The sequence below is a fragment of the Mangifera indica genome, chromosome 11, assembly GCF_011075055.1.
Source record: "Mangifera indica cultivar Alphonso chromosome 11, CATAS_Mindica_2.1, whole genome shotgun sequence".
NCBI lineage: Eukaryota > Viridiplantae > Streptophyta > Magnoliopsida > Sapindales > Anacardiaceae > Mangifera > Mangifera indica.
The window spans coordinates 2,761,924-2,788,298 of NC_058147.1; the positions used below are offsets into that span (position 1 = coordinate 2,761,924).

Below are 26,375 nucleotides of genomic sequence, written 5' to 3' on the forward strand. Positions count from 1 at the left end.
AACTATTTGGTCATCTGATTTCGACTTGTCTTGATAGATATATGAAATACCAACTCGTCAACATTTAGAATGTGATTGATGCCAATAAATTCTACATAAACCTAGTTTGAAAGTTTGTTTGCCGTAATTACAGCCCTTGGTCCGAGGCTGCGCCGTTGGTACTTTTGGTATTTACTGGGGTTCTTTCTGGTCACTGTTGTAAATAGTTTAAAGTTGTTATGTATGTAAAGATAGTTTCGACAAGATGAGTTCAATTTCCTTTTTCTATTTTGGTCATTTGCTTTTTAAATAAATTTACTTAAAAAAAAAAAGTTTTTTTTTTTTTTTATATGTGTGCATGGGGAAATCCAAATTACCCATAACTCAATAAATTATCCTCCTTTACTGAACAAATTATGTATAATCACATGCCATCTTCGGCTTCAAACTATAGGAAAAACATTATAAATTGATCAAATGACAATTTACCATCCAAGGTTTGATGAAATGATCATTCTTACCCATTAAGTTTGAAAAAATTAATTTTTCATCCGTAAATATATTATCATATTTCCTTGCAGCTGATTAGTATTTTGATGGATATGTGGTACTAATTTTATATATTATCATCAAACCGTATATATCCGAAATCATAGATTACAAGCAAAATCCACATTCTATGTTGAGAAGTTCAGCAGAAATTAAAATTAAACAAAACAAGCTGCATGTTTAACAGGAATGATTTGCAAAAACAAATTGTACTCAGGCTGACAGAACGAATTTTATATTGAATCGCATGTGCTAGAAAATAGTACTACATTTCGTTTGTATCTTACAAGAGAAAGAATAATTAGTGACAAGAATAATAATCAGCCTTAGGCAATGAATTTATGGGACTGAGATAAAAAAAAAAGAACATTATTATTATTTGGTTCAAACTGTCGTTCATTATTTCTTGCTTGCACCCCTTCGGCCATGTGGTGATCTCATGTCACGAGTCCTCTTTTCCTTTGAAAGTACTTGTGCTACTCTGCAGATAATCAAAACGGAAACCTTCGCTATCTTATTACCGTATATAACAGTTATGATAGCTATGTAAGGTTAATTTGTTATATATATATATATATATATATATATATATATATATATATATATATATATACCTTTTGAGAGCCTTTTCATTTGTACCCCAAGTAGAAGGCTCGCAGACGCCTGTCTCAAGATTCACCTTTGCAATTGGTTTCTTCAACAGTCTTTCACCAATTTTTACGAGATTCTCCAAGTTTGATTTGGTGGCAATATCCACAGAAGACTCTTCTCCAATTAGAGTATCATCCTGAAATTTACAAGAGATTAATTATAATATGAACCTAACCAAAAAACCAGTTTGCATCTGTAATTGCATTAGCAGTATGAAGGTGAATCTTTAACAACCTGAATTCGTAGATAACTTTCTTCAGAATGAAGGGCTTTAAAAACTGTAGAAATGTGAAAGTCAACCATGTCGCTGCTGGATTGGGTAAATACATCGACCAATGGCGTTGAACCTTCACTTATTAACCACCCCAAAACTCCCCACTTAGCCGCTTTAAGAGCATGGTACTTCTCCTCTGTCTTTGGCCATCCGGTCCCTATTGATATAACCAGAAACCGGCCATAGTCCGTCGGCTTAATGGGAAAGAAATCGGAACGTCCCCGGGTGATTTCTTTGGTCACTTCACTGATTGCAACTAAAGTCTGAAAATATACAAACAAATGAACATGTTTTTTTGTTTTTAACATAAAATTTCAAAAAATTTAAGATCAAATTTATGATACCGGATTATTAGCAGCCACACCACCATCCACAAGATGAAATGGCCTCACTTTCCCTGTGGAATCTTTGGTTTCAAAGTAATGCGCTGGAAGATAGGTTGGAGCAGCTGATGTTCCAATGCAGATATCAGAAATTAAGGCATCAATGCTCGGATTTTTCTCCACCTGAACGACAGAGACGCATAGTATTTTAATTTTTTATAACTTCGACTCTAAGTTTTATTTCTGGGTCCTCCACTAATGGAAAGAATAATAGGAAGATTAAAAGAGATGCATAAATGAACCTCATAGCTAGAGAAGATGATTGGTTGGAGTTTTCTGATATCAAAAGTTGGAATCACAACATTTGTCAACGTCTGGTGCAATCTTTTATCTCCTAACTTCTCCTTCACAAGGTTATGTAGATATTTACCATCATATTTGGGTCCAGCTAGAGATTTGAGCAGCTTTGTAGCCGGAGCAAAGGGACAACTGTAATGTAATAAGGAAGTTTTATGACATTAATTAGTAACACAGTACGATGAGAAAAGAAATAAACCATAATGTACAAGTCATAAGGATTTTTAAAATTTAAGATTTTTACCTATCTTGGGGAAAAATTTTAGTGCAGTGAGTTAGATAAAAGTCCTTGATATCCTTGGCAGCAAATAGAGGGCGATTCTGCTCATTTGGGGTCGTTAACATGGCGGTCACGAGGCCGCCAGTGCTAGTCCCTGCAATTACATCGAAATAGTCTGCTAGTCTTGCTTCCTTACCATCGATTTTCTGTTGGTAACCAAACAAACACTAATTATCAAGACGCAAACACAAGCAAGTACACTGTACACGTAAAACTTCTATCATGTGTGTGTGCGTGTGTGTGTGTGTGTAGGTACTCTTTAGAATTTAAAAGAAAGAGGATCAACGCGGATAAAAGGCCATGTAGCATATGGGTAATCAAGAATTAATACTTTTATTTTTTCTACCTGAAGCTCGGACTCTAAGAAGGCAAGGACGATTGCTGGGATAATTCCTCTAATTCCACCACCATCAATGCTCAGAACAGTTATTAGGTTACCATAAGTTGGCGGTTGCAAAGGCGTTTTTGGACTTTCCATAATGTGAGAAGAGAAGATAAACGCGATAGGGAATAAATTGACAAATTAAGGAGGAAGGGAGATATATGTATATAGAGATATTCTATGTTTTGAGAGCTTTGAGATTTGAGAATGAGAGAGTGCTGGAACGAAGTGCATGTGTTGTCAAGGAATGTGATATTTATAGACTTCGATCGCTTTCTTATCATGGATTCTGAATTTTCAAAGATTCTTAAGAAAATTAGTTTCTAGTCCAACTTCGGCACAATATATCTGTAATGAAGCTATACTTAAGTTGCACTCAATCTCGCCATTGTTATCTTATCCTATAACTTCTCGGACTTGGCTTTGTGTTGGACCAAATCTATATATTCTGCTGTTTCCAGGAAAAACAATTGAAGTTTTCTTTCAAGCAACAAGTGGATGAATATTATTGTTAAGAGATGCCAATTAAGTATTCCTTTGCAAGAATTGTGTTTTGGCTTCAATACCAGTCCCCGGAAGAGATGGAACATCGAAGCGTAAAACGTGCAGCAATAGAAGTACCAGTGGAAAAGTAATTCTTGGCGGCTACAACTTCGATAGCATTTTAGAGATTGAGAATCTGGGAGGAAAATTTAATTGGATTTGGGTGATTGGATCTAAACAACACGTTTTAAAATTTCAATGCATACAATGCTATGGAAATTTGTAAAATGGAAGTTAATTTGGATCTGACTAGACATCAATAGATTTAGAATTCTATCTTGTTATGCCAAGTTTGGATTATCCAATAGGGGTGTATTGGAGCTAAGTCGAGTTTGAACTACGGCTAATTTAAGCTTAACTCAAATTTAAAAAATTAGGTTTAACTTGATTTAAATTTAAATATCTTAATTTGAGCTTGAGCTGATGATGAGTTCCCTAGAGAAATTAACAAAAAGTGTTAAAAAAAAATTTTTATCAAAATCAACAAAGAAGAAGAAGACTTATGAAGAAGTTGGAGGAAAAAAAAAAAATTGTAGAAAAAAATGATTTTACTAATGATTTTCCAATAAATCAAGCTAAGAATATCAGATTTGAGTATGACTCATTTGAGACAAACACCGAGCTAAGTCTTAACCAGCTGGGGCTTGTAACAACCCCTAGGCCATACAAAAATCTCCATCTCGATCTCATGGCTCCTTTTCTGTTGACTGTAAGTTGTAATATAGGTTTGACTTGACTGTATGTTATTATGTCGCTCTCATTCTTGAAATTTTGGAGGGGAAACCTAATTTCTAAAGTCCAAGTTTGGAGATAAGGCATAAGCCATAAGCATATCTAGTCTGCTAAGTTCCAACCGCTTAAAAGTGAAATGCCGACACTAGCCTTTGTATGTTTCTCTTGTGCAAATTATTTTAATATAACTCAATGATTATTGGAATATTTTAAGTTTTAGGGTTTATTGATGCGTACATGACCATATTATTTGCATAAATTAAATATGCTGTCAACTACTAATTTCTTTTCTTCTCATTTTCTTATTCTCCCTCTTTTATTTCCATATTGTCACTCCAGCACTACGACCCTGAAATCACACCCAATTATCCTCTCCGCCTTCTGAATCTTTCTGCTCAACAATTGCAACGAAACAAACAATTATTCGATGGCATGCATTTTCTTTCCCTAGCCCTCTAGTTTGGTATATATGAAATGAAATTTCCTAGGAAGGGAAACCAATACTAATATCAAGATTGACTAAGCATGGTATTAGTTAAGTGAGAAAAATTAAACTTAAAAATTACAATAAAACTATATGTACCCATTTTGGGTACACAAATATATACACATTTATATGTGTCATCATACAATTGGATGATTTTGAATTAAGAATGAAGTAATAACCAATCATATAATGACATATATGAGTGTGTATACATTTATGTACCCAAAGTGGGTACACATAGTATTACTCTAAAAATTAATTATTGGTGGGAATTTGCGTACACCATGGAGAAGTACTACATGAGGTTCAGCAAAGTACAAGAAAATAACAAATGACAACTGATGATATGATGATGAGTGACTTGTGCAAGTTAGAATTAATCACTCAGTGTTACCCTAATTCAACTTATTATTCAAAATTTATATTCATAGTTATGTTATTTATATATTTATAAAGAGTTATGATAGACTTTCAATAGTTGATTCATAAAGGATTCTTAATATAGTTTTTCTCTCCTTGATTATATTTATAAGATGATGAGATTAACTTACATTTTTATACGTTACATTTAAATTTCAAATTTGAAAATCTTTTCTAATTCATATGAAAATGGGATATATATATATATAATCCCAATCTGATAGAAAATATTGATATTCTATGCAAACAGAAGATAAAAGAGGAATAGGAATTTAATTTGGCAAATCGCTATTTATGGAGAAGGAGATTCTACCTGCATGCGAAGTTGTGCTAAGGATGTGTATGGTCAGTATTGTTATACGGTAAAATACCTAGCGACAAACTATTTAGCCAGTGATACATATTATTGTGGATATTAATTTACTTTTACTACTATTAATTTGTATAATAATAACTTTTATGGTTAATGTTGCATATATTTAATAAGAAATTAAATTCCTGAAGCTTGTTTTTGTGTTTAATTACCCAAAAATAATCAAACTATTTTACACAATTTGATGCAATATATGATCTAGGTAAAAATTGGAATCTACCTAAAACCTGTAGGGTTAGTTCCTACCTAGAACCGATTTTATAGGTTGTAGGTTCCAATTTTCTATTTTTAGGAACTGGCAAGTTTTGATTCTGGTTGCGGTTTCGATGTCTCAAATTTTCGTAAGGTACTCAAACCCACTCACCCTTAAAAATAATTTAAAAAAAAAACTCCTTTAAGCATTTTAACTTCTTAACATCTACAAATCATTTTCCTATTCCATCATATATCTTATTGTTTCAGAATGATTTAGTCTTTTGTGTGTCATTTCAACAAGGAGTTTTAAGGTATAACACTTTTCATTATATGTTTGAAAATTAACTCTAAACCAACAATTCCCATATGAGATCACTTTTAAATTGACCTTTTTATTTAGCATTAATTATTTTCAATACTTGACAAGTTGTCTTTTTATTAACCGAAAGTAATCATTTGATTATTGACTAGATAATAATTTTATAGTATCCTTGCTTTACTTTGTGAGTAGAATCAAAATTCAGTGCGTCTTAAAGCCAATGGTGAAAAGATAACGACGGCAGCCACTGGTTAGCTCGAAACAAAGTTCTAACCTAACAAACAACACGGACATCACATTCTTACCTTCAATTCTCTGGAAAATGTCACGGACAACTTTCATTTTAATGCTGGTAGCTCAATGCAGCAGCGTGTTTCTTCATAAAGATAGCTACCCATATATACATATATATAAATATATGTAAGTGCGTTTGATTGTTAGGTGCTAAGTCTTTAAATTGGCAGATATATGCAGACAAAATCACATTAACCATATCCAAGAAAGAATACGGTTACTATGAAAACTCAATATTATGAAATTAATCCATGCTTTTTATTTTCTTAGTTCGGGTGAAATCTAGAAATGCCCACAATAGACTGAATTAAGGTCATTTAATGGGTAAATGAGAAAGTAAAATGCTTGAGATTTGAGGAAAAGTTGAAGAATGCCATATTCATATTTGCAGATAACAAGAAGGTTGTTTTGCATCATAAATGTGCTGTAGATGGCTTGCCGTTCACATTAGAAAATCATAAATGCTTGAAGATTAATCAAGTTTGTAAGTACTTTGAATGACGAAAGAAAAATCCGAGATGCGCCTAAATTGTTTGACATTGATTGAATAATTAATGATGCTGTTATTCATTTCTTCAGGTTTGCATCTTCCAGTCTTCCATGAGGTGACCTCATATCACGAACCCGCTTCTCCTTGGAAAGTACTTCTGCTAATCTGCCCACATAAATTTTGTATAGTTAGACATATATATAGATATACCCCTTTTCATAAAACAATGGCTAACTGTAAATTGTTATGGTGGAATTATAAAATCAACATATTTTTACCTTATGAGAGCCCTTTCATTTGTGCCCCAAGTAGAAGGATCAAAGGCTCCAGTTTCAAAATTCACCTTTGCAATTGGTTTCTTGAGGAGCCTCTCTCCAATTGTCACAAGTCTCTCCAAGTTCGTTGGAGTGGCAATGTCCACAGAAGACTCATCTCCATTCAAATTATCCTCCTAAAATTTTTCAATATATTTAGTCTCAGTTCTCAACTTCTATATGAACATGGCACTGACTCATGAATGTTATTACCTGAATTCTTAGATAATTTGCTTCAGAATGAAGGGCTTGAAAAACAGTAGCAATGTGAAAATCAACCATGTCGCTGCTAGATTGCATAAACACATCAGTCAATGGACTCGAATTTTCACAGGTCAACCATCCCAACATACCCCATTTAGCCGCTTTATAAGCATCATACTTCTCTTCAGCCTTTGCTGAACCAGTGCCTAATGATATCACGAGAAACCGACTATAGTCGGTTGGCTTTATGGGAAAAAAGTCGGGACTCCCACTGGTGATTTCTTTGGTCACTTCACTGATAGCAACTAAAGTCTGAAAAGTATTAACAAATTAATAAATATCAAGATTTCCCTTTGAATTGCAGCAATAGATAAGATATATATCTTACCGGATTATTAGCTGCCACACCACCGTCGATGAGATCGAATTTTCTCACTTTTCTTTCGGAGCCATGGGTTTCAAAACAATGTGCAGGAAGATAAGTAGGAGCAGCTGAAGTTGCAATGCAAATATCAGAAAGTAAGGCATTTATGCTTGGATGTTTCTTCACCTAAAAGACATGAAAAAGGGTCCAAGAATACATATTAGTACCAACTGAAATCTGTGAAGTATTCTTTGAAATGTTTTATCATAAGAACTGAAATAAGTAAAGTTAACAAAGAGACCTCATAGCTAGAGAAGATGGTTGGTTGGAGCTTCCTGATGTCAAAGGTTGGAATCACCACGTTTGTCAAAGTCTGGTGCAACCGAATGTCTCCTAACTTTTCCCTCACGATAGAGTGCAGATATTTGCCATCATATTTTGGCCCAGTGAAAGATTTGATCATCTTGGTAACAGGAGCAACAATAGGACAACTGATATACATGTACAACCAAAATATTACTAAATTAGCAACTTCCTTTTCACCCCTCATCATCAACAAAACCTTCCCATTCTGGGAGAGGGAGTCTAATCCTAAATCTTGAAATATGATTTACTTACAAAAAAACCCACAAATTTCTACTTCAATTATAAGAGAGTTTATTAAAACTTCTTCATTTTCGAAATAAAAAAATTATTGAAGTGCTTAAGTTTATTACCTATGGTCTTGGGGGAAAATTTTGGGGCAGTGAGTTAGGTAGAAGTCTTTAATATCTTTGGCAGCAAACAAAGGGCGGTTCTGTTCATTAGGGGCTGTTAGCATGGCAGTCACTAAGCCACCAGTGCTAGTTCCCGCAATCACATCGAAATAGTCTGCAAGTCTTGCTTCCGTTCCATCGTGTTTCTGTTCACGGACGGACAAATCATATATAGATATCAGAGAAATATATGTTATCACCGGTATTTTGCATGCATGGAGTGAAGATGGCTGATGTGTACAGGGAATATCATCTATAAAACTTCAGAAACGTTAAAATATTATTTTCAGTGTCCTTATAAACCTGTTACTTAAATATTTATGTATTGAAGATTAACTAAAAACCTGAATCTCAGACTCTAAGAAGGCAAGGATAGTTGCCGGGATTATCCCTCTGATTCCTCCTCCGTCGATGCTCAGGACGGTGATTAGGTTTCCGTAAGTGGGTGGCTGTAAAGGTGTTGTTGGACTCTCCATAAGAAGCTGAGAAAGAAACTACGAGTGGGGTGGGCGTGAGAGAGAGAGAGGGAGAGAGAGATCGGTGAAATGAAGAGTTCAAGAATGGGAGGCTTTTATTAGCGTCTTCTGAAGTGAAGTGAAAACAATGCTACTTAAAGACTCTTGTTCTCATATAATTTGACCGATTCAAAGTTTAGAGAAATAAAAAGCTTTAAGGGCATATAATAAAAAGGTCAAATGACTATTTCCCACCCAAGGTTTGATGTTTTCTCAAGTTTCCACCTTTTAACTATAGAAACATCAAATACCCATTCATGGTTGGTTAGATTTAACAAAACTTTAACGGTGGTAAGAGTAAAATCGTTATTTTTGTTATAATATTAAAAATAAACTAAAATAGAATCTATTTTGCCCCCCTAAAAAACTAAAATTTTTCCTTAGCCTAAGTTTTAAAAAATCACTGTTTTACCTTAGGGTTTCGTTTTAAAATCTCCGACTATATCTCTGGCTCCATTGCAGACGGCCTTTCCCTCCCGAAGCTTTCTCTCCTTCTGGTGAACTATTTCCTCCCATTTGGATATCCAATCGGAGTCAGAGAAGCCGTGAAAGACGAAGAACTTCGTCGGGGAAGACGAAGTTCTTCGTCTTCCCAGTCGTTGTCGTCTGGGAAGACGATCGTCTTTCCAGACGAAGACGAGATGAGTCGTCATCCTCTGAGAAGACGAGTCGTCTTCATCTAGGAAGACAATTTCTCTTCCCAGACGATTTCTCTCTGCGTCGAATACGTAGTGCAAGAGTTGAGAGCGGCCATCGTGGAAGAGAAACCGTTGGGAGGAGAAGACGGTCAGTGATGGCTCCGGAGAAAGTGAAAGGGTTTGGAAATAAATCCTGGGAGGAAATGTAATCTTTTCGAACTTAGCTTAGGGAAAAAATATTAGTTTTTAAACTTTTAGGGGGAAAATGAGATTAAATTTATCACCGTTAGGATTTTGTTAAATCTAACCTATCATAGATAGATATTTGATATTTTCATAGTTAAAAGGTGAAAACTTGAAAAACATCAAACCTTGGTGGGAAATAGTCGTTTGGCCTAATAAAAAAACTTATCATTTACGTCCTGTTGTGATGCCGTGAATAATAAGTAGACCATGTCAGTGATATGTCAGGCAATATTAATTTTGTGCGATCGGTGCAACCATAAATTGGAGGTAATAGCTGTACTGGTACTGGCGGGGAGGATAACTCATCTGAGTTGCTTTCAAACAGCTTTTATGAATAAATTTTAGGCCAACTAACCATTTTCCACCCAGAGTATGTTGAATCAAATTTTTTAAATCTGAGTTGTTTCCCCTTTACGTTCCAAAAAGAATCAAATTTTCACCTATGATCCACTTCTATTTTTTAAATCAAATACTAATTGTCCACTTCTACCAATGAATTCCATTGAATAAAAAGATTTTGCAAAGATTTTCTATTTTTCTTATTTTATTTATTTTTATTATTTTCCTTTTTGTTTTTTCAAGTTTCCTTTCAAAAGTCAGAAACTATAAATTTTAAAATATTAGAAAATATTAGGGATATTAATAATATTTTTAGAGGCTTTTGAAAATTTTAAAAATTTTAAAAGTACTTTTGAAAATTTTAACATTTTAATATATTCATCAGTAATTTTAAAAATAATAGTGCTGCCCCTAAAGAATTAACTAAAATATAACATTTTAAAGTTAATAGAGTTTGAATGTTTTAAAAGTTTAATTAATAAATTTTTAAATTGATAAAAATATATTGGTAATTTAAAATTTATAATAATGATTAATTGTAGTTTTGTAATTTTAATAAGGCTCTACCCAAGTTTTGGTGAAATAACAAATATATATTCATGACAGATGAAAAACTCAAATATTCATCCAAGTTTTAGTCTATTATGATACACACACAAATTTTTTATTAGGGTTAGGAGGTAAAATTGTTATTTTATTAGTAATATTAAAATAATTAAAATTATATCTCACTTTTCACCTTTGGTTTGAAAAACTAACAATTTCCCTCATATATTAAGTTTTGAAAAATTTACTTTTCTCCCCTAAGGCATCAAACCTAAAATCGGGTCACTTTCTCCGACGAATAACGACCTAACGACGGATGAATAAGACAAATTCATCTAGAAGACGACCTCTGGACAATGATCGTCATCCAAATCTATATGACAATTATTATCTAAATCTAGATAATGTTTCGTTGTCCTCACTGAACGACGCTCCATCTTTGTCTAGTGAAGGATGACAAGTATCGTCAAAATCTAGACAACGTTTATCATCAAAATCTACACATAGCAATGTATCTTGTTGATTGCCGATAATTGAAAGAAAGGTTAAGAAAAAAAACTTAAAGATTTAAATGGAAAAAGTCACTTTTCAAAATTCAAGTATAAGGGTGAAATGTTAATTTTTAAAATCTGAGAGCGAAAATAAGATAAAATTATATATTTTTAATAATATTGTTAGATGATGGTTTTGTCCTTATATTTAAGAGCAAATTTAATATCAGTTTAGGGATGGAAGATGTTTGAGTTTTTTATTTGTCGTAGATGTGTATTTTATATTGAACTAAAACTTGGATGGGAAATATCTTTTAGCCTTTTAATAAAATGACAAAATAATTATTTGACCAAAAGACTTGTTCCCACCTAAGGTATAGCAAAAACTCAAAGTTTTGCCCTCCAACTTTTTCAAAAACTCAAACACCCATCCATAAACAATTATTTATTAAATATCTCTATTAAGATTAAAAGTAAAACCATCATTTAATTAAAAAAAATTAAAAAACTAGACATTTAACACAATTTCCCCATCAATTCAAAAATCTCACAAATTTTCGCCCAAAATTTTCTGCAAAGGTTGAAAAGTAACTATTTCCCCCCTAAGTTTTTTCTTCTCCAGCGACAATTTCTTCCCAGTCATTGGTTGGCCTTCCCTTCTTCTTCTCTCTCAGTCAATCACCTTCTTCCATCCTTCTTCGAAGACAAAGATTATCGTCTCTGTCTTAAATAAAGACTCTTAGTCCTCTTTTGAGACGGAGATAACAATCTTCATCTCCGACGAAGGCAAAATAAGAGTAAGGAGAGTCAAGCAGTAATAGAGGAAAAAGAGGGAAGGTCAACCATGAGTGGGAAGAGTGAGTCACAGGAGGAGAAAAAACCAGGAGAAAATTGTGAGATTTCAAACTTTCAAGGAAGTTTTGGGGTGGGGGGGGGGGGGGTGAGTTTTAAAATTGAGGGGGAAATGTATAAAAATTTAGTCTTTTTTTAATTTTTTTATTAAATATTAATTTTACCTTTAACTTTAATTGAGATTTTTAATAGAAAATTACTCATAAATGAGTGTTTGAATTTTCAAAAATTAAATAATACTTTGAGTTTTTATTATACCTTAGGTGGGAACAAGTCTTTTGGCCTAATTATTTCTAGTAAACTTAACAAATATACAAACAAAAGTATATGACAAATGGAAATTTGATTTTTTAAAACTTAAAACATAAAAATTTATTGTTTCATCGAACCTTGGGTGGGAAATAGTCCTTTGTCCTAAATTTTATTATTTTGCTAGAGGTAAAACATCGTTTCGGATTTTTCTTTTGTGGATTGGGTGGCATGTCATCTTCCATATCTTACGGCAAGAGTTATATTGAGATTGACAATCCTACATATAGATGACATTCATCTCTTTAATGGATCATCAAATCATCTTCTTATGGATTCCAATCTCGTTTTGCTGACTTTTGGACCTTGAATTGCTTTTCAATAACGTCTCACCTGTTTTTTTCCTTACGGGGACCTGCACCTTTGGATGTCTTTTTGGTGATGAAACTACATAGCTATTACAGAAAATCTGGGTGAAGAGGAATGTCTCACTTGTCGAACCTCGTGAACTGAACCCAAATATTGAGTGCCACACGACGGACTTGTTTGAAAATGGGCTTCCAAAATTGGGCTTAAAGAACTACGAGTTGACTAAGAATTCGGCAGCCCATGAACGATTGGCGGTTCATAGTTATTAAAACTACGGGAAAAAGACAATTTTTCACCCTAAGTTTTGGTGAAATAATTAAGATATAACTACGACGCATAAAAAATTTAAATATTTGTCTAAATTTTAATCTATTAGGATACATTTATAAATTTTTTATTAGAACTAAAGGATAAAATTTTTATTTTTTCAATAATATTCAGAGAATTAAAATTATATCTCATTTGTCCTCTTAGTTTGAAAAACTAATATTTTCCTCCTTAATTAAGTTTTAAAATTTTCACCCAAGTTTTAGCCGAAATTTAAAAGTACACCCACGGTAAATAAAAAACCCAAATATTCATTCATGAGCTAACTATTATCCAAATTTTCGGTTAAAAGTAGAGGTAAAATCATCATTTTACTTATAAACTTTAAAATTTTAAAATTTCTATCCATTTTTCCCCTAGGTTTTAAAAACCAGCACTTCAATCCATTCTCAAAGTTTAAAAAGTTTAGATTTCACCCTTAGGGTTTGCTCCCCTTTCCGACTACTATCATTTCAACTGACGATCAGTGTTTTCCACCCATTTTTCATCTCCAACTATGAAGGACAACCTTTTGTAGTTTAAATTTGGACAATAAAACGTCATCCAAATCTACAAGAAGAGACAAAGGATGATGTTTTGTCTTCGTCATCCTTTGTCGTGTAGGTGAGACAACAAAGGACGATACTTAGTCATCTTTCATTGTCGTGTTTGAACGATGTGACGAAGGATGATAAAATGTCATCTTTTGTCTCTTCTTACAAATCTGGATGATGTTTCGTCATCCAGATCTGGATGACGAAAGATTGTCCTTCGTCATCCTTTATAGTCGGAGATGGAAGATAGGTGAAAAACATTAACTATCAGTTAGAATGATGGTGGTCAGAAAAGGAAACAAACCCTGAAAGTAAAATATAAACTTTTTAAAGTTTAAGAATAGGTTAAAGTGTTAGTTTTTAAAACCTAGAGGGAAATGATAGAAACTTCGTAGTTTTAAAGTTTATAGATAAAATAACAATTTTACCCCTATCCTTAACTGAAAATTTGGATGACAGTTAGCCCATGGGTAGGTGTTTGGATTTTTCAACTGTTGTGAGTATGATTTTGAGATTAGGAAAAAATTTAGGTAGGACATAGTCCTTTTCCCTTTAAAAAATTCATATTTCCCTCTAAGATACCAAACTTGAAATCCAACTGTTTTTTCAAGCAAACAATGGACCAATGACGGAGGAATAGGATTGAGTCATCAAGAGGATGACCTCTGGATGATGACTATCGCCCATGGATGACAAAAGTCATTTGGATTTTTGGATGACGCTTTATCGTTGATGCTTGTCATCTAGGATAGACGATACTTTGTCATCCAGTGAAGGATGACAAGCATCATCTAAATTTAGATAATGTTTGTCATCTAACAATGCATCTCATCGATCGTTGATGGCCAAAGAAAAGAGTGAAGAAAAAACTTAGGAATTTAAGGGGAAAAAATCACTTTTTAAAGTTCATGTATGAAATTAAATATTAATTTTTAAAACTTGAGAGGAAAATGAAAAAAAATTATATATTTTTTAATATTATTATTAAATAATGATTTTACTCTTATGTTTAATGAAAAATTTGATGGCAGGTTAGAGATAAGGTGATGTTTGAATTTTTTTATCTATTATGGATGGATTGTTGAGATTGAGTTAGAACTTTGGGGCAAATAGTCGTTTGCCCCTTAAAACTACGAGGGTAGATTGAAAATTTCTGTCGAAGTTGTTAAATATCAGAATCGGATCGCCAGACGCCAAAGGTTGAACGAAGTCTTGCTACGAAAGAAATCCAAATTTTCTGCTTGGCCAGCGAGAAAAGTTGCTGCAAACTGTCAGATATGGAAAGATTGCAGAGGATGTTTGCTGGTGCCGGTGGTGCGTTGGGCCATCCGCCGCCCGACTCCCCAACGCTTGATTCGTCAGAGCAAGTTTACATCTCCTCACTCGCACTTCTGAAAATGCTCAAGCACGGTAAGATTCGATTTAGCATTAGCTTTTCGTTTTTTAAATCTTGGATTTCTAGTTCTTTAGTTTTAGGTCTTGCTCTAATTATTATTATTACGCTTAATGTTTATTCTTCCTTTTATTTACATTTAGTCTTATATGTTTAGGTTTTAGAAATATGAGCACATTTTTTCCTTATATGGAATCTAATTGTTATTTCTGATTCTTTTGATGGATATCACAAGCTGTGCATGTAATTTAGGACTATTGGGACAGATTTTGGGGTTTTGTCGATATATCTTAGATTTGTATGTGTTCAAATCTTACATAGGGTTTTATTCTGTTTTTTCCTGCAATCCAATAGTGGTTTTATGATGGATTATGAACTCTAATTGAGAGGCTTTGTAGTGTTTTTTATTCTGATCATCGGGGTGTGTGTGTGTGAACATAGGAAGAGCTGGTGTCCCCATGGAGGTGATGGGTTTGATGCTGGGGGAGTTTGTGGATGAATACACAGTTCGCGTTGTTGATGTCTTTGCAATGCCGCAAAGTGGTACTGGTGTAAGTGTTGAAGCTGTTGACCATGTCTTTCAGACTAACATGCTTGATATGCTCAAGCAGACTGGGAGGTATCATCCTGTTGATTCAGTTTACTGTGTTGAGTTGTCAATTTTAGCGAATGTGCTTCTTGGATATTTGTGGTTGTCCTTTAATATGTTGCATATATCTTGATGTCTTCCATTAGTACTGAAGCTAATCAAGAAACTTGATCAAAATAACCATATGATTAAATTATAAGGTCAGTATGGCTAGCTCTGCTTTTTGAGATTTTATGTCTGGGACTGCTTTTGGGCATTGTGTTTGTGGATGCATTTTTCCTTTAAAGAAAGAGATGGGGAAGGAATTGGGTAGTTCAAGTTTTTTTCTGTTTCCAGACTTGCAATTGATTTTAATTTTTATTCAAGCTTACAAATGCTTCTATAAAATGTTTTACTTATGTTCACTTGTCTTTTAAATGTCTTTTCCCTGAACGTGCATGTTAAATTTTTGGATGTGAAATTTGAGATGGAGAGGCTGGCTGCATTTGATCAACAATTTTGATATTTAGAATTGTCATGTTATCTTTGTTGTGTTTCTGTGACAACTTGGTTCATAATCTCATGTTATTGTCCATGTACCTCAGTTGGACTTTTATTCAATTGTTTATGCAGACCAGAGATGGTGGTAGGGTGGTATCATTCACATCCTGGATTCGGTTGTTGGCTCTCTGGTGTTGACATAAACACACAGCAGGTTTGTCTTGGACATAATGTTACACTATTAATCTCCAGAAAATGGGTTTTTTTTTTCCTGATTGCTTTTTCTTTTTCCTTTTTCCTTGCATGTTAGCTTGTGTTGTTGGTAGTATGTATACATAACAGAACTGATCCTTGGGCCTGATTTGGTCACAAAGACATAAAAATATATCTTTTTTGGTTTATGTGTTCTACTGCATTTCATGTTTTTGTGGCGACACATATTTACTTCCACAATAGTTGTCATTCAATCAAGGGGTGGAAGGAAATTCTGTTAGGGCTTTGTATTTTCAACCAGAAGGGAGAGAGTTGGTTTATGAACACGTCTTGACAACTTGTACAAAGATATCCTATTTAATTTTAGGAAGATATGACGACTCCTTCATTGAAAACTGATCTTTAGAGGTATTTTCTACTGCAGTGATGGTTAGGAAGTGCACGGATGTTGTAGGAGGATGTTGCCTGACTGAGTCAAGTGAAAGATTGAAATGTTGTTTAGCTAGGGAGTTTAAGTGATTCCTAGAAAGTGAAACTGTTCGTAAAATGCAAACTTGTGCATCTGTTTCATAATGTTGAATCTTTTGCATTGATAATTTCTAAAGGATCTTAATCTGTAATGTAAGAATTCTGTAAATAACTCGAAGGAAGTTGCTTTTATATACTTCTGGGAATTTTGGAATTAAGCCTATTTTATTTGTTTTCATTTTTCTGATTTCTTGCTGGTTCTGTCACTGGTTTGCTGACATATAATATTTTTGACAGAGTTTTGAAGCTTTAAATCAAAGGGCTGTTGCAGTGGTTGTGGATCCAATTCAAAGTGTGAAAGGAAAGGTGGTCATTGATGCATTTCGTTTGATTAACCCACAAACCATGATGCTTGGTCAGGAACCACGACAGACAACCTCTAACCTTGGGCATCTTAATAAGCCATCTATTCAAGTGAGTTCTTAATCTGTGGTTCTGTAAATAAATTATGCACATATATACTAATTAACATGTTGGCTTCTTTTTGTTGTCAGGCATTGATTCATGGGTTGAACAGACATTATTACTCGATAGCTATCAATTACAGGAAGAATGAACTGGAGGAAAAGATGTTACTAAACCTCCACAAGAAGAAATGGACTGATGGGTTGACACTTTGTCGTTTTGATACACATTCAAAAACCAATGAACAGACTGTTCAGGTCAGTAAAGCTTGTTTTTAACATTAACAGTCTACGGGGGTTCTTTGGCTTTTCTTCTCCATAAGCAAGCTGAATAATAGATTGTACGTATGATTGATTTGTTGTAACCTGAATATTTGGTGCCGTACACCCCAGCTGTTGTGAGATTGAGTTGTGCTCAACAAAACAGAATATCATGACTTATTGGTTTTAGTTATGTATTGGATGGTAAAGTGCCTGCCAAGGGGTTTTGTAAGATGTTGAAAAATAAAATTGTTGGGGCTCACAAAACCACAAGCCATGTCAAAGACTAAAGAAAACAATTTCTTGGGCATTGGTTTTCAACAACCATTCTACTTACCTGTACATTCACAAGGCTTACCTTCTGGTTTGTCTTTATAGTCATGACAATAATATAATCTATTATCTATTGTCATGATTATCTCTAAGGATTAGATAATAATAATTAATCAATGTTGATTAGTATTGACTAATATTGATTATGATAATAATTAGTATAACATTTGAATAATTTTTGTAATAATAATTGGGATTTGAATTTGAAGATTAGAATGCTATTTAATTAGGATAATATTTATATAAGATAATAATTGATTAGGAATAATATTTAGGTGAAATGAAGAGATTGGGGAGTTATGATACATGTATGGTATGTATGAAATTGGATTGAGGAGTTATTAAACATGTATGGTTGGTATAAAAAGGAAACTAGGATTGGAAGAAGAAAAATATTGTCTTTGAGTTTGGGATAGCCTTTGGTTGATTGGGAGGCTATTTCCTTGAGAGTAGTTGACAGATCTTATTGTCAGTATTAAAATATATTGAGGTATTTGTTTAATTTTAGAAGTTCTCATCATTATAAGTGAGTCCATTACTTGTAATTTAGTTTACTGATATTTTAAAACATGATTAGGTAATATACATTATAAATGCGGTGCATTAGTTCCAAGTAGTTGGGAGAGCAGGTAAGATACATGATATATGTGGTCCATTACTTCCAAGTAGTTGAGAGAGCATTAAACCCTTTTTTAGGAGGATCGGAAATGTGAAAGCTGTATTTTACTTGTTATGGTAAGTTACATTATGTTATAATCAAACCAATGTGATATTTATTTATTTTTTCTTTTTGGCATGTGCAGGAGATGTTAAACTTAGCCATCAAATATAACAAGGCAGTTCAAGAGGAAGATGAGTTGCCTCCAGAAAAGCTGGCAATTGCTAACGTAGGAAGGCAGGATGCTAAGAAGCATCTAGAGGAACACATCTCCAACTTGATGTCTTCAAACATAGTTCAGACTTTGGGAACCATGCTTGACACAGTTGTATTTTAATAACTTGCTGCAGTGGAACAATCCTGAACTTTTGTTCTACGTAGATCTGAATTTAGTTTTCATTGAATTCTTGTATACCGAGCATTTTGTTACACTTTCTCTCTTGCATGCCACTTCTTTGCAGGAACAATTTAATTGTTGGACTGTAAATCATGATAACTGGTGTTTATGGCTATGAGTAGTTTTTTGGTTTCTCTTTCAACCACTTGTACGGATGTTCGGTGAGCCAACAAATTAAATTTAACGCCTATACGTGTGACTTTTGATTGAACTTAAACATTAACCATTTAACCACGTCTAGCATGTGCGAACCGTTGTTTGAGATTTTCTTGATTTACAGAATGTTTTTGCAGTATTGAACCGGTTGAAGTTCGAGACAGCCTCCAAAAGTCAGTGGACTGCCTTGAAGACAAAGCTCAGGTAGTAAACTTAGTCAGCTGAGACTTGCCTATGATGTTTTTTTTTTCTCTTTTAAGTGCTTGCATATGATGTTAGGCTCACCAAATAACTTCTTTATGAGACTGAATTCAATCTCTGTGGACGACGATGCTATATATGCAAAAGCATATCCATTTGCATCGTAATGTTATGCTGTTATCTAAAATCTTCAGACATTTTTTGGCTGTGAAGTACGCTGAGATGCTAGTTGATGATAAAATTGGTTGTCTTTCAACACTGGTGAGTTGGAAGGGTTTGTTCATTTAGATCCATTTAATTGATAGGTGTCAGAAATTGGCAGGGCTGAAAAAGGATTCAACACGCATTCATTAGAAGAAAATTTGTACTAACATCGAACTTATTGTGGCTGGGACCTTGGTTGGAGGAGATTGAAAGGAAAACTATCCGCTTTTTGTTAGTGTGGATATTAATTAAATGGATGCATATTCGTCATAGCTTCATCTTATAATATTATAAACAGATTCCATTTGCAGGACCTTTTGCTTCTTAATCATTTTCAGACGCTCTTCGCTAACGCCAAAATTTCATGCAAAAGGCAAATTCAAAGGGGCCGACCACTTTAACTTTAAGACTGGTTGGGGGTTTTCTATGGATGATTTCTGGCGAAAATTTTAAAAACAATAAAATTATGTATACCAATTTTTGGTATACAATTTATGTACACAGATGAGGTGTTATTATGTGATTTGATATTTCTTTATCATATGATGACACATGTTTTAAAATCACCCAATTACATGCTGACATATCATTATGTACATGAATTGTGTATAAAAAATAGGTAAACATAGCATTACTCTTTTAAAAACTAATCAATTTTGAAATTCAAAAATATTAAAATTGTTGTTTTCACTCGGGATTGTGAAACGGAAAGCAGAAACCAGTTAACAATCTTCAGACAAAGTACATCATTCGGGAATGTGGAAAGGAAACATTACAGACTATTACTGAAATGATCTCAATTCCAGGGCCCTTTCACACAGCAGGAGCATTTGCTTCATTGATGAAACAAGCCAAACGTTTAATCAAGCTTTTAGCCTTCTGGGAGAAAGGATCAAAGATATGAAAAACATGATCCTCCCCTTCCACTTCCATAATCTCCGCCTTTCCTGGCCAGTCACTCTTCACCAATCTTTCATAATAAAGCCTCCCTCTATCTCTCAGTATGTCTTTCTCTGCAACAATAACAATCACTTTATCGCAAGCCAAGCCGGCAACACTCGGTGCCCCATCCGTAAACGGGTTAATTAACTTGTCATCACACCCTTTATCCGATGGACAAACGAACATCCACCAATTGTCCACCATTTTTCTCCTGAACTGATCCGTCATCTCCACTCCGATCGGCTCGGATCCCCAGAAATAAGGGTTGATCATGCCGATACCAACCAACTTCAAACGTCGACCCAACTCTGATTTCTTCAGCCTCAAGGCTAAGTGGTGTGAAATACTAGAGCCAGCACTATCACCCACCAAAAACACTCTCCGAAAGTCGGCATATTCCTTGAGCCAAGCTTCATGTTTACCATTTAAAGCCACCCACTCAAGTGCAGCCCATGAGTCGTCATATGCAGCAGGAAGAGGATGCTCTGGGGCTAATCTGTAGTTGACTGAGACAAGAATAACACCAGCCTCTGCAACTAGATTGTTGAGACTTGCATGGTACTTGGGATCGGCGATTGAAGATATGCAAAAAGCTCCGCCGTGAAAATATACAACCAGAGGAAGCTTTTCTTCAGGTTTTGCAGTGTTGGGACGGTAAATCCTTGCAGAGATGCTGGTTTCTGGTATTATGACGATGTCTTTGGAGAAAACGTTGGTTTCAGGATCCAAGCCTGCTGGAGTGACTTCGGTTCCTGCGAGTCTCTGGACGGTGCCATCTTTGAGAACTCGAAGATAAGGAAAAACCTCAACTGAAACTTCTACAGGATTGTCTGGAGCCATTTGAGAAAAGAGAAAAAGCGCTAGGATTGATCTTCGATAAGGAAGACAGGTTCAAGTATTTATGTACCAAACGAGGAAGAATTTAACGAATGTGCAATGTTCAGTGTAGAGGGCGAGTTCTCTTTGAGTTGTTAAAAAAAGAAAGATGAACACTTGAAGCTGTCTCAAAGGTTTTCTCTCCTCTGCGGTGACGGCAATAATGGGCATTAACATTTCTACTTTTAGTTCAACCGTTTCTTTTCTGCGTGTCGGAGAGTGATTGCCTTTCATGATCGAATTTAAAAAATTGATAAAAAGCCAGAATATATTTAAATTTTTTAAACCACAAAAATATATTTTAAAAAATATGCTAAAACTTACTTGGTTGAGAAATAATTATTTTCCTTATTTATATAATAAAGTATTTGGGGCATGCTTTACCAATATATTCCCTATTATTTTATCACGACTTCCCAACCACCATAAAAAATAATAACAATAATTAGTCATTGAGAGATGTAGTAATTTATTTATTTATTTATTTTAAAATTATTGAATCAGATAATATCATAAAAATATATAAAAATAATTTTATATAATTATAATATTAAAATAAGATAAAATAATTTATTATAATATATTTTGAATAAGTTGGGAAAAAATTAATATAAATACTCTCACAAGATATCATTTGTGGAAAAACAAAAACAAAAGAAAAAGAATTTAATATTGTTATAAGAAATGATCTGTTAAGCTGAAGGCCCAATGGGCTCAAAGCCCAATGTCTATGCCCGACCATAAAGCAAAAATAATAAATATAAATATAGTAATACATTTAAAGCACTGTCTGTCATTTTCCAGTATTTTAATTTACCAATCCAAAAGGGTAATATCAGCGCCGTGTAGACTAAGGAGGCCAGAAATGGAGAAGATGAGTGTAGTGAGATCCATATGCAGAGCTACCCGTTTCAGATCTTCAATCATTGCCGCCTCCAATAACCATCATGTTCGTCACCTGTTATCTTCTCGAGCTCTTTTCAGTTTATCTTCTCCCTTTGCATCGATTCCTTCCAAATCCATCCCTTCAGGTACTTCCTCAGTCTTCAATCGGAAAACCATAACAATATTTTTGTGTGAAATGTAAAATATCACTGTTGAAACGTAGGAGTTCGATCATCGTCAAACTTGTTTTTTTAGGTTTATTGCCTTTAGTTGTCTTGTCTATCTTTTTATGTTCATTGGTTCATGATTAATTTGATGCGTTAGCTTGCCCTGTAATATAAATTGTACGTTTCGAAGTATCAAGGGCCCAACTTATGGTGATGACAGATATATTGCTAGCGGACTTGTTTGGGTATTATCAGTAATTATGTTTTGTACATTGCTTGGTGTTGTTAACTTTTCCATGTGTTTTTTTTTTTTTTTTAAATTAAAAACTTGTCTGCTCGGTGGGTCTTTGAGTTTTTGGTAGATTAATTTAACTGATAGAGTTCATACTAAGGTGAAACTGTACATTTATTGCTGACCCATTTAACTGATAGAATTCATACTAAGGTGAAACTGTACATTTATTGCTGACCCATCGTATTTTAGTTAGCAGATCGACTTAGGCCATCTTCTTAAGCGGTATCAGTACTCTTCTATGACTAGCATATTCTCTATTCTTAGTAATTGGTGAATTAGTTTTTTTTATTTATGTATTTTGCAAGAGCCCGCTGTGTTGGTCATGAGTTTTCAATACAGTTAGCTATTGATTAAATATAGGTGCTTCTGAACTATAGGTGCAGCTTGATATATCTGTGTTTTTTTTCCTAGAGTTATCCTTTGGACTGTTATGCTATTGAGTATTAGCTATTACATAATTAACTTGTTTATTGGTGTAAAATTCACAGATTGTCGCACTCCTCTTATGATGAGCTTAGGAGGCACCCGCTCTTTCAGTGAACAAGTTACTCACATGCCCGAAATAAAAGATCCAGAAATTGAGCGTGCTTTCAAGGACTTGATGGCTGAAAATTGGGATGAGATTCCTGATAGCATCCTCTATGATGTGAAGAAGGCTTTGTCAAAAAACACAGACGACAAGGCTGGCCAGGAGGTCTTGAAAACTGTTTTTTGCTCAGCTGAAGCGGTTGAGCTTTTTACTGGGATGATTATGAATATTAAAATGGAAATTGATGATAGTATTGGGATGAGTGGTGAGGTAATATGGTTTAAATGGGATCATGGACTTGTTTGGTTTTTCTGCCTTGAGTTCTTGTGGCTTAATGATTTGAACTTTATGTAGGATGTAAAACCCTTGCCAGAGGATTTGGACCATGCAATTCGTACAGTTTATCAACGTTACATTACCTATTTGAATGCATTTGGTCCTGAAGAATCCTATTTGCGGAAGAAGGTGGAGACGGAATTGGGGTCTAAAATGATTTTCTTAAAGATGAGATGCAGTGGCCTTGGTTCTGAGTGGGGAAAGGTATTATCCTGGGTGTTATTCTGGCTTAAGATAACTCTATTTGAACTTAGGCAGTTTGTGTTTTATAGCACTCATGTCATTTTTTATGCTCCATAAAAGGCTTCATTTTAGGACAACCTATTTATTAACTTAAATAAAGGCATGATTATTTCTGAGAAACAGACAAAGGTCCTTTAGTTCAAAGTGTAATTGGTCTTTACTCTTTGCTTATTTGTACATCTAGCATAATCAACCAAGAACAATTTGCATAAGTTACCTCCCTCCCCTTTGTCCTACTCCCATAAAATTGTGAGGGAACATAGAAGGGAATTCCCATTTTAAAGGGTTTCATTTCTGAAAATGCGTTTTTGGGTTTGGCGTTGATTGTAAAATGCAATTAATATGGGTAAATCCTTGAAAGCTATTTAGGTCTTATAAATATGTGTTGCTGAACTCTGGCTGCAATGCTAATTGCTTCTTAAGCCCTGGTAACCCTTACCAAACTTCTTATTTCAGGTTACCGTACTTGGAACATCTGGTCTTTCTGGCTCATATGTGGAGAAAAGAGCTTAGCCCAAAGTTGAAAGGTTTACTGTAATTGTGACTTTCTTGTGCTCACATGTCTTTGGATAGTGTGACTGTGAGAGAAGTAATTTCTCATGAAAGTTATTTGGCAGTTTAATAAAAGCCAGTTTTGAGCAGCAACTATGAATGAATAAAACATTCCTTTATCGTGTGTTATTAGGCAATATTCTGTTTGTATCTTCATTTTTCAGCTTATCCCAACATCTACCCTTGTTCTTTTTTTTTTTTTTTAATGGCTATGGTTAGAAAATCTGAACTCATTGATGGTGATTGTCGGTAAGATTTCCAACTCTTGGGATTACCTATAGTATCTTAAGGAGAAATAAACAAATCGTACAAATTTATTTATATAAGTTAAAATAACAGTTTGGAATTGAGTAATATAATTGTTTTGTTTTTTATTTTAAAATCATCTAATTAGAAATTATTGTATCATATTATATAAATAAGTTTATATAATTTGTTATTACATCTAATATTACTTCTTAACAAAGGGAGGAATGTTTTGTGCTGGATGTTGACGCCAGACATGTTAAACTTATTAGATGGCAAAAACAGTGCTCCAAAAAGCTGAATAATTGGTCGATTTGTGTGCGTTTTTCCTACTGATGGTTAAAACGTGAGAGACTTCACTGCCTGAACTGCCTTTTTAGGCTGTTTATTATTCTTAAGCGAGTAGGTCAGCTTCCATCGATAAGCTCAAGAAACCAAAGGAATAAGAAAACAGATAAAATCCTAAAGACAAGAAATCTTAGCAATTCTCGAGCCTTTACGCCATGACCAAGATTCGGATGGCGACTTGGGTAGAGGTGGTAGTAACACAGCTCTCCTGCAGAGGCCAAATGGCCATCCTTCGCAAAAACACAGTTCTTGAATTATAGACCGCCGGAGATCCCGAAAATCAAGCCCATTCAAGCTTGGACTGAAGCAGGAGAAGTTTGTCTTCACTGAGTAATAAGCTTCCCTGCTCAGAGCACTTGAGTAGCAAGAGAAACAGCTCCCAACAGAAAAATATTCATCTCTTGCGTCTTCTTCTTCTTCTTCTTCTTCTTCATCGTCATCATCTTTTTGTTGATGTGCCTTTAAGTACAATTCTCTGCTTCTTGGTGAAAGGACCCAGGAAAAGCTATCAGTCATGGGAAAAGGCCTGCGTCTCAACTTCTCCATTGCTCGGCTTCGGATTTCTGAAACAACCACCTGTTGAAAACCCAAAGAAACACTCATAGATTTGTTGTAAAGAAAACAAAAGCTAGAAATCAAATTTGCTAGTGTGAAGAGTGAGTACTTCCAGTTCATGATCAAAATCGGCTGTTTGATAATCCTCCTCCGTACTCGAAGGCGAAAACTGTCCATTGCCGCTATGGCAATTTGAAAACACAATCTTCAAAACCATGGCAAGGAATTTGCTTCTCTTAGAGTCCTGCTGCGGTGGCTCTCCATGGTAAAAAGCACTCATGTTGAAGAATTAGCTGTTGAAATAAGCAATTAAAATTGGCTTCAGCTGTATTTATAATTGATTCAAAGTTGATAGTGGCCTTGCGGCTTGTTTAAAACAATGTTTTTAAAATTCTTTGGGGTTAAGCCAAAGTTCCTATTCACTTCTTCAAAGTGTCAATTTATTTGACTCTTACTCCATAGCCAATCTGAAGTTTTACACTTCAAGTTGAAGTCATGAAGAACTAAGACATGGTACCTACCAACACTGCAAACGACAAAATCTGGTAGAACTCCATGGAAACAATAGCAATCCATTTCAATTCTGCAAATATTCTTGGGCAAACAAATAGAAAAATATCACTCTACTTACCTTTTTTCTTCCAAGACTGGAGTAACAAGATCAGGCACCAACTGAATCTGATAATAAAAATGTGATGTCTTTATCACCTTTTTCTTCACTTCCTCACATCAACCACCCATCATAGCTTTTTCTTTTTTCCATTAAAGTTGAAATGGTGGAACCACTAAGTTCAGCAAGCATTTATTGTAAGTGGACTGTTTAGTTGCTGTTCATTGTGATAATTTTCCAAGAGTCATGATGCAGTGCGGCACTTTTGAAACCTTTTTAAACTGATAATTAAGACCTCACATGAACTTGCTAACACGCACCTTTACCAAATGAACAGTAACTTTTTATAGCCAAAAGGCGGGGATTTCCTTAAAATTATGGTTAACCAGGATGACGTTGCGAGGATTTCATTAAAATTATGGTTAGCCAGGATAAAGTGGTTCGATCAAAGTAGGTTGAAAAAGCAAATTACTACATGAATCAAACGTGTATTCGGAAATAATTCCATGGCTGTGCTCTTTTGGGAAACATAGTTTTGGGCAGACAACTGCTAACCTAATCCATCTCTTTCAAGATTCAAACTT

General features: G+C 34.4%; 6 protein-coding genes across 9 annotated transcripts; 2 read left to right on the plus strand and 4 right to left on the minus strand.

Annotated features, from left to right (window-relative positions):
• Positions 1-747: 747 nt before the first annotated feature.
• LOC123229431 (patatin-like protein 2) lies at positions 748-3,050 on the minus strand. 3 transcript variants are annotated; one of them, XM_044655234.1, is made up of 7 exons: positions 2,760-3,048; positions 2,378-2,559; positions 2,079-2,265; positions 1,798-1,959; positions 1,414-1,716; positions 1,143-1,315; positions 748-1,009 (listed from the first exon to the last, which is right to left on the minus strand). In XM_044655234.1, the coding sequence occupies exons 1-7, from the start codon at positions 2,889-2,891 to the stop codon at positions 928-930; spliced, it is 1,221 nt and encodes a 406-aa protein (XP_044511169.1). In that variant the 5' UTR covers positions 2,892-3,048; the 3' UTR covers positions 748-927. The 3 variants fall into 3 exon arrangements, with proteins under 3 accessions (XP_044511169.1, XP_044511170.1, XP_044511171.1); XM_044655235.1 differs by having other exon boundaries at positions 926-1,032; positions 2,760-3,050; XM_044655236.1 differs by having other exon boundaries at positions 927-1,009; positions 1,168-1,315; positions 2,760-3,050.
• Positions 3,051-6,521: 3,471 nt separating this feature from the next.
• On the minus strand, positions 6,522-8,891 carry LOC123229433 (patatin-like protein 2). Its single transcript, XM_044655237.1, has 7 exons — positions 8,630-8,891; positions 8,247-8,431; positions 7,832-8,021; positions 7,555-7,716; positions 7,176-7,478; positions 6,927-7,099; positions 6,522-6,813 (listed from the first exon to the last, which is right to left on the minus strand). The coding sequence occupies exons 1-7, from the start codon at positions 8,759-8,761 to the stop codon at positions 6,726-6,728; spliced, it is 1,233 nt and encodes a 410-aa protein (XP_044511172.1). The 5' UTR covers positions 8,762-8,891; the 3' UTR covers positions 6,522-6,725.
• A 5,561-nt stretch (positions 8,892-14,452) lies between these two features.
• On the plus strand, positions 14,453-18,788 carry LOC123229435 (26S proteasome non-ATPase regulatory subunit 14 homolog). Its single transcript, XM_044655239.1, has 6 exons — positions 14,453-14,800; positions 15,225-15,402; positions 15,985-16,066; positions 16,831-17,007; positions 17,088-17,255; positions 18,395-18,788. The coding sequence occupies exons 1-6, from the start codon at positions 14,668-14,670 to the stop codon at positions 18,584-18,586; spliced, it is 930 nt and encodes a 309-aa protein (XP_044511174.1). The 5' UTR covers positions 14,453-14,667; the 3' UTR covers positions 18,587-18,788.
• Positions 18,789-19,877: 1,089 nt separating this feature from the next.
• LOC123229434 (probable carboxylesterase 2) lies at positions 19,878-21,241 on the minus strand. Its single transcript, XM_044655238.1, has one exon. The coding sequence runs from the start codon at positions 20,987-20,989 to the stop codon at positions 20,021-20,023; it is 969 nt and encodes a 322-aa protein (XP_044511173.1). The 5' UTR covers positions 20,990-21,241; the 3' UTR covers positions 19,878-20,020.
• A 576-nt stretch (positions 21,242-21,817) lies between these two features.
• Positions 21,818-24,169, plus strand: LOC123229437 (succinate dehydrogenase subunit 5, mitochondrial). Its single transcript, XM_044655240.1, has 4 exons — positions 21,818-22,056; positions 22,861-23,171; positions 23,256-23,441; positions 23,937-24,169. Exons 1-4 carry the CDS (start codon positions 21,891-21,893, stop codon positions 23,991-23,993), a joined length of 720 nt encoding a protein of 239 aa, XP_044511175.1. The 5' UTR covers positions 21,818-21,890; the 3' UTR covers positions 23,994-24,169.
• A 469-nt stretch (positions 24,170-24,638) lies between these two features.
• LOC123229438 lies at positions 24,639-25,820 on the minus strand. Of its 2 annotated transcripts, XM_044655242.1 has the most exons (3): positions 25,703-25,820; positions 25,291-25,474; positions 24,639-25,202 (listed from the first exon to the last, which is right to left on the minus strand). In XM_044655242.1, exons 2-3 carry the CDS (start codon positions 25,459-25,461, stop codon positions 24,741-24,743), a joined length of 633 nt encoding a protein of 210 aa, XP_044511177.1. In that variant the 5' UTR covers positions 25,462-25,474; positions 25,703-25,820; the 3' UTR covers positions 24,639-24,740. The 2 variants fall into 2 exon arrangements, with proteins under 2 accessions (XP_044511177.1, XP_044511176.1); XM_044655241.1 differs by lacking the exon at positions 25,703-25,820 and having other exon boundaries at positions 25,291-25,683.
• Positions 25,821-26,375: the final 555 nt, after the last annotated feature.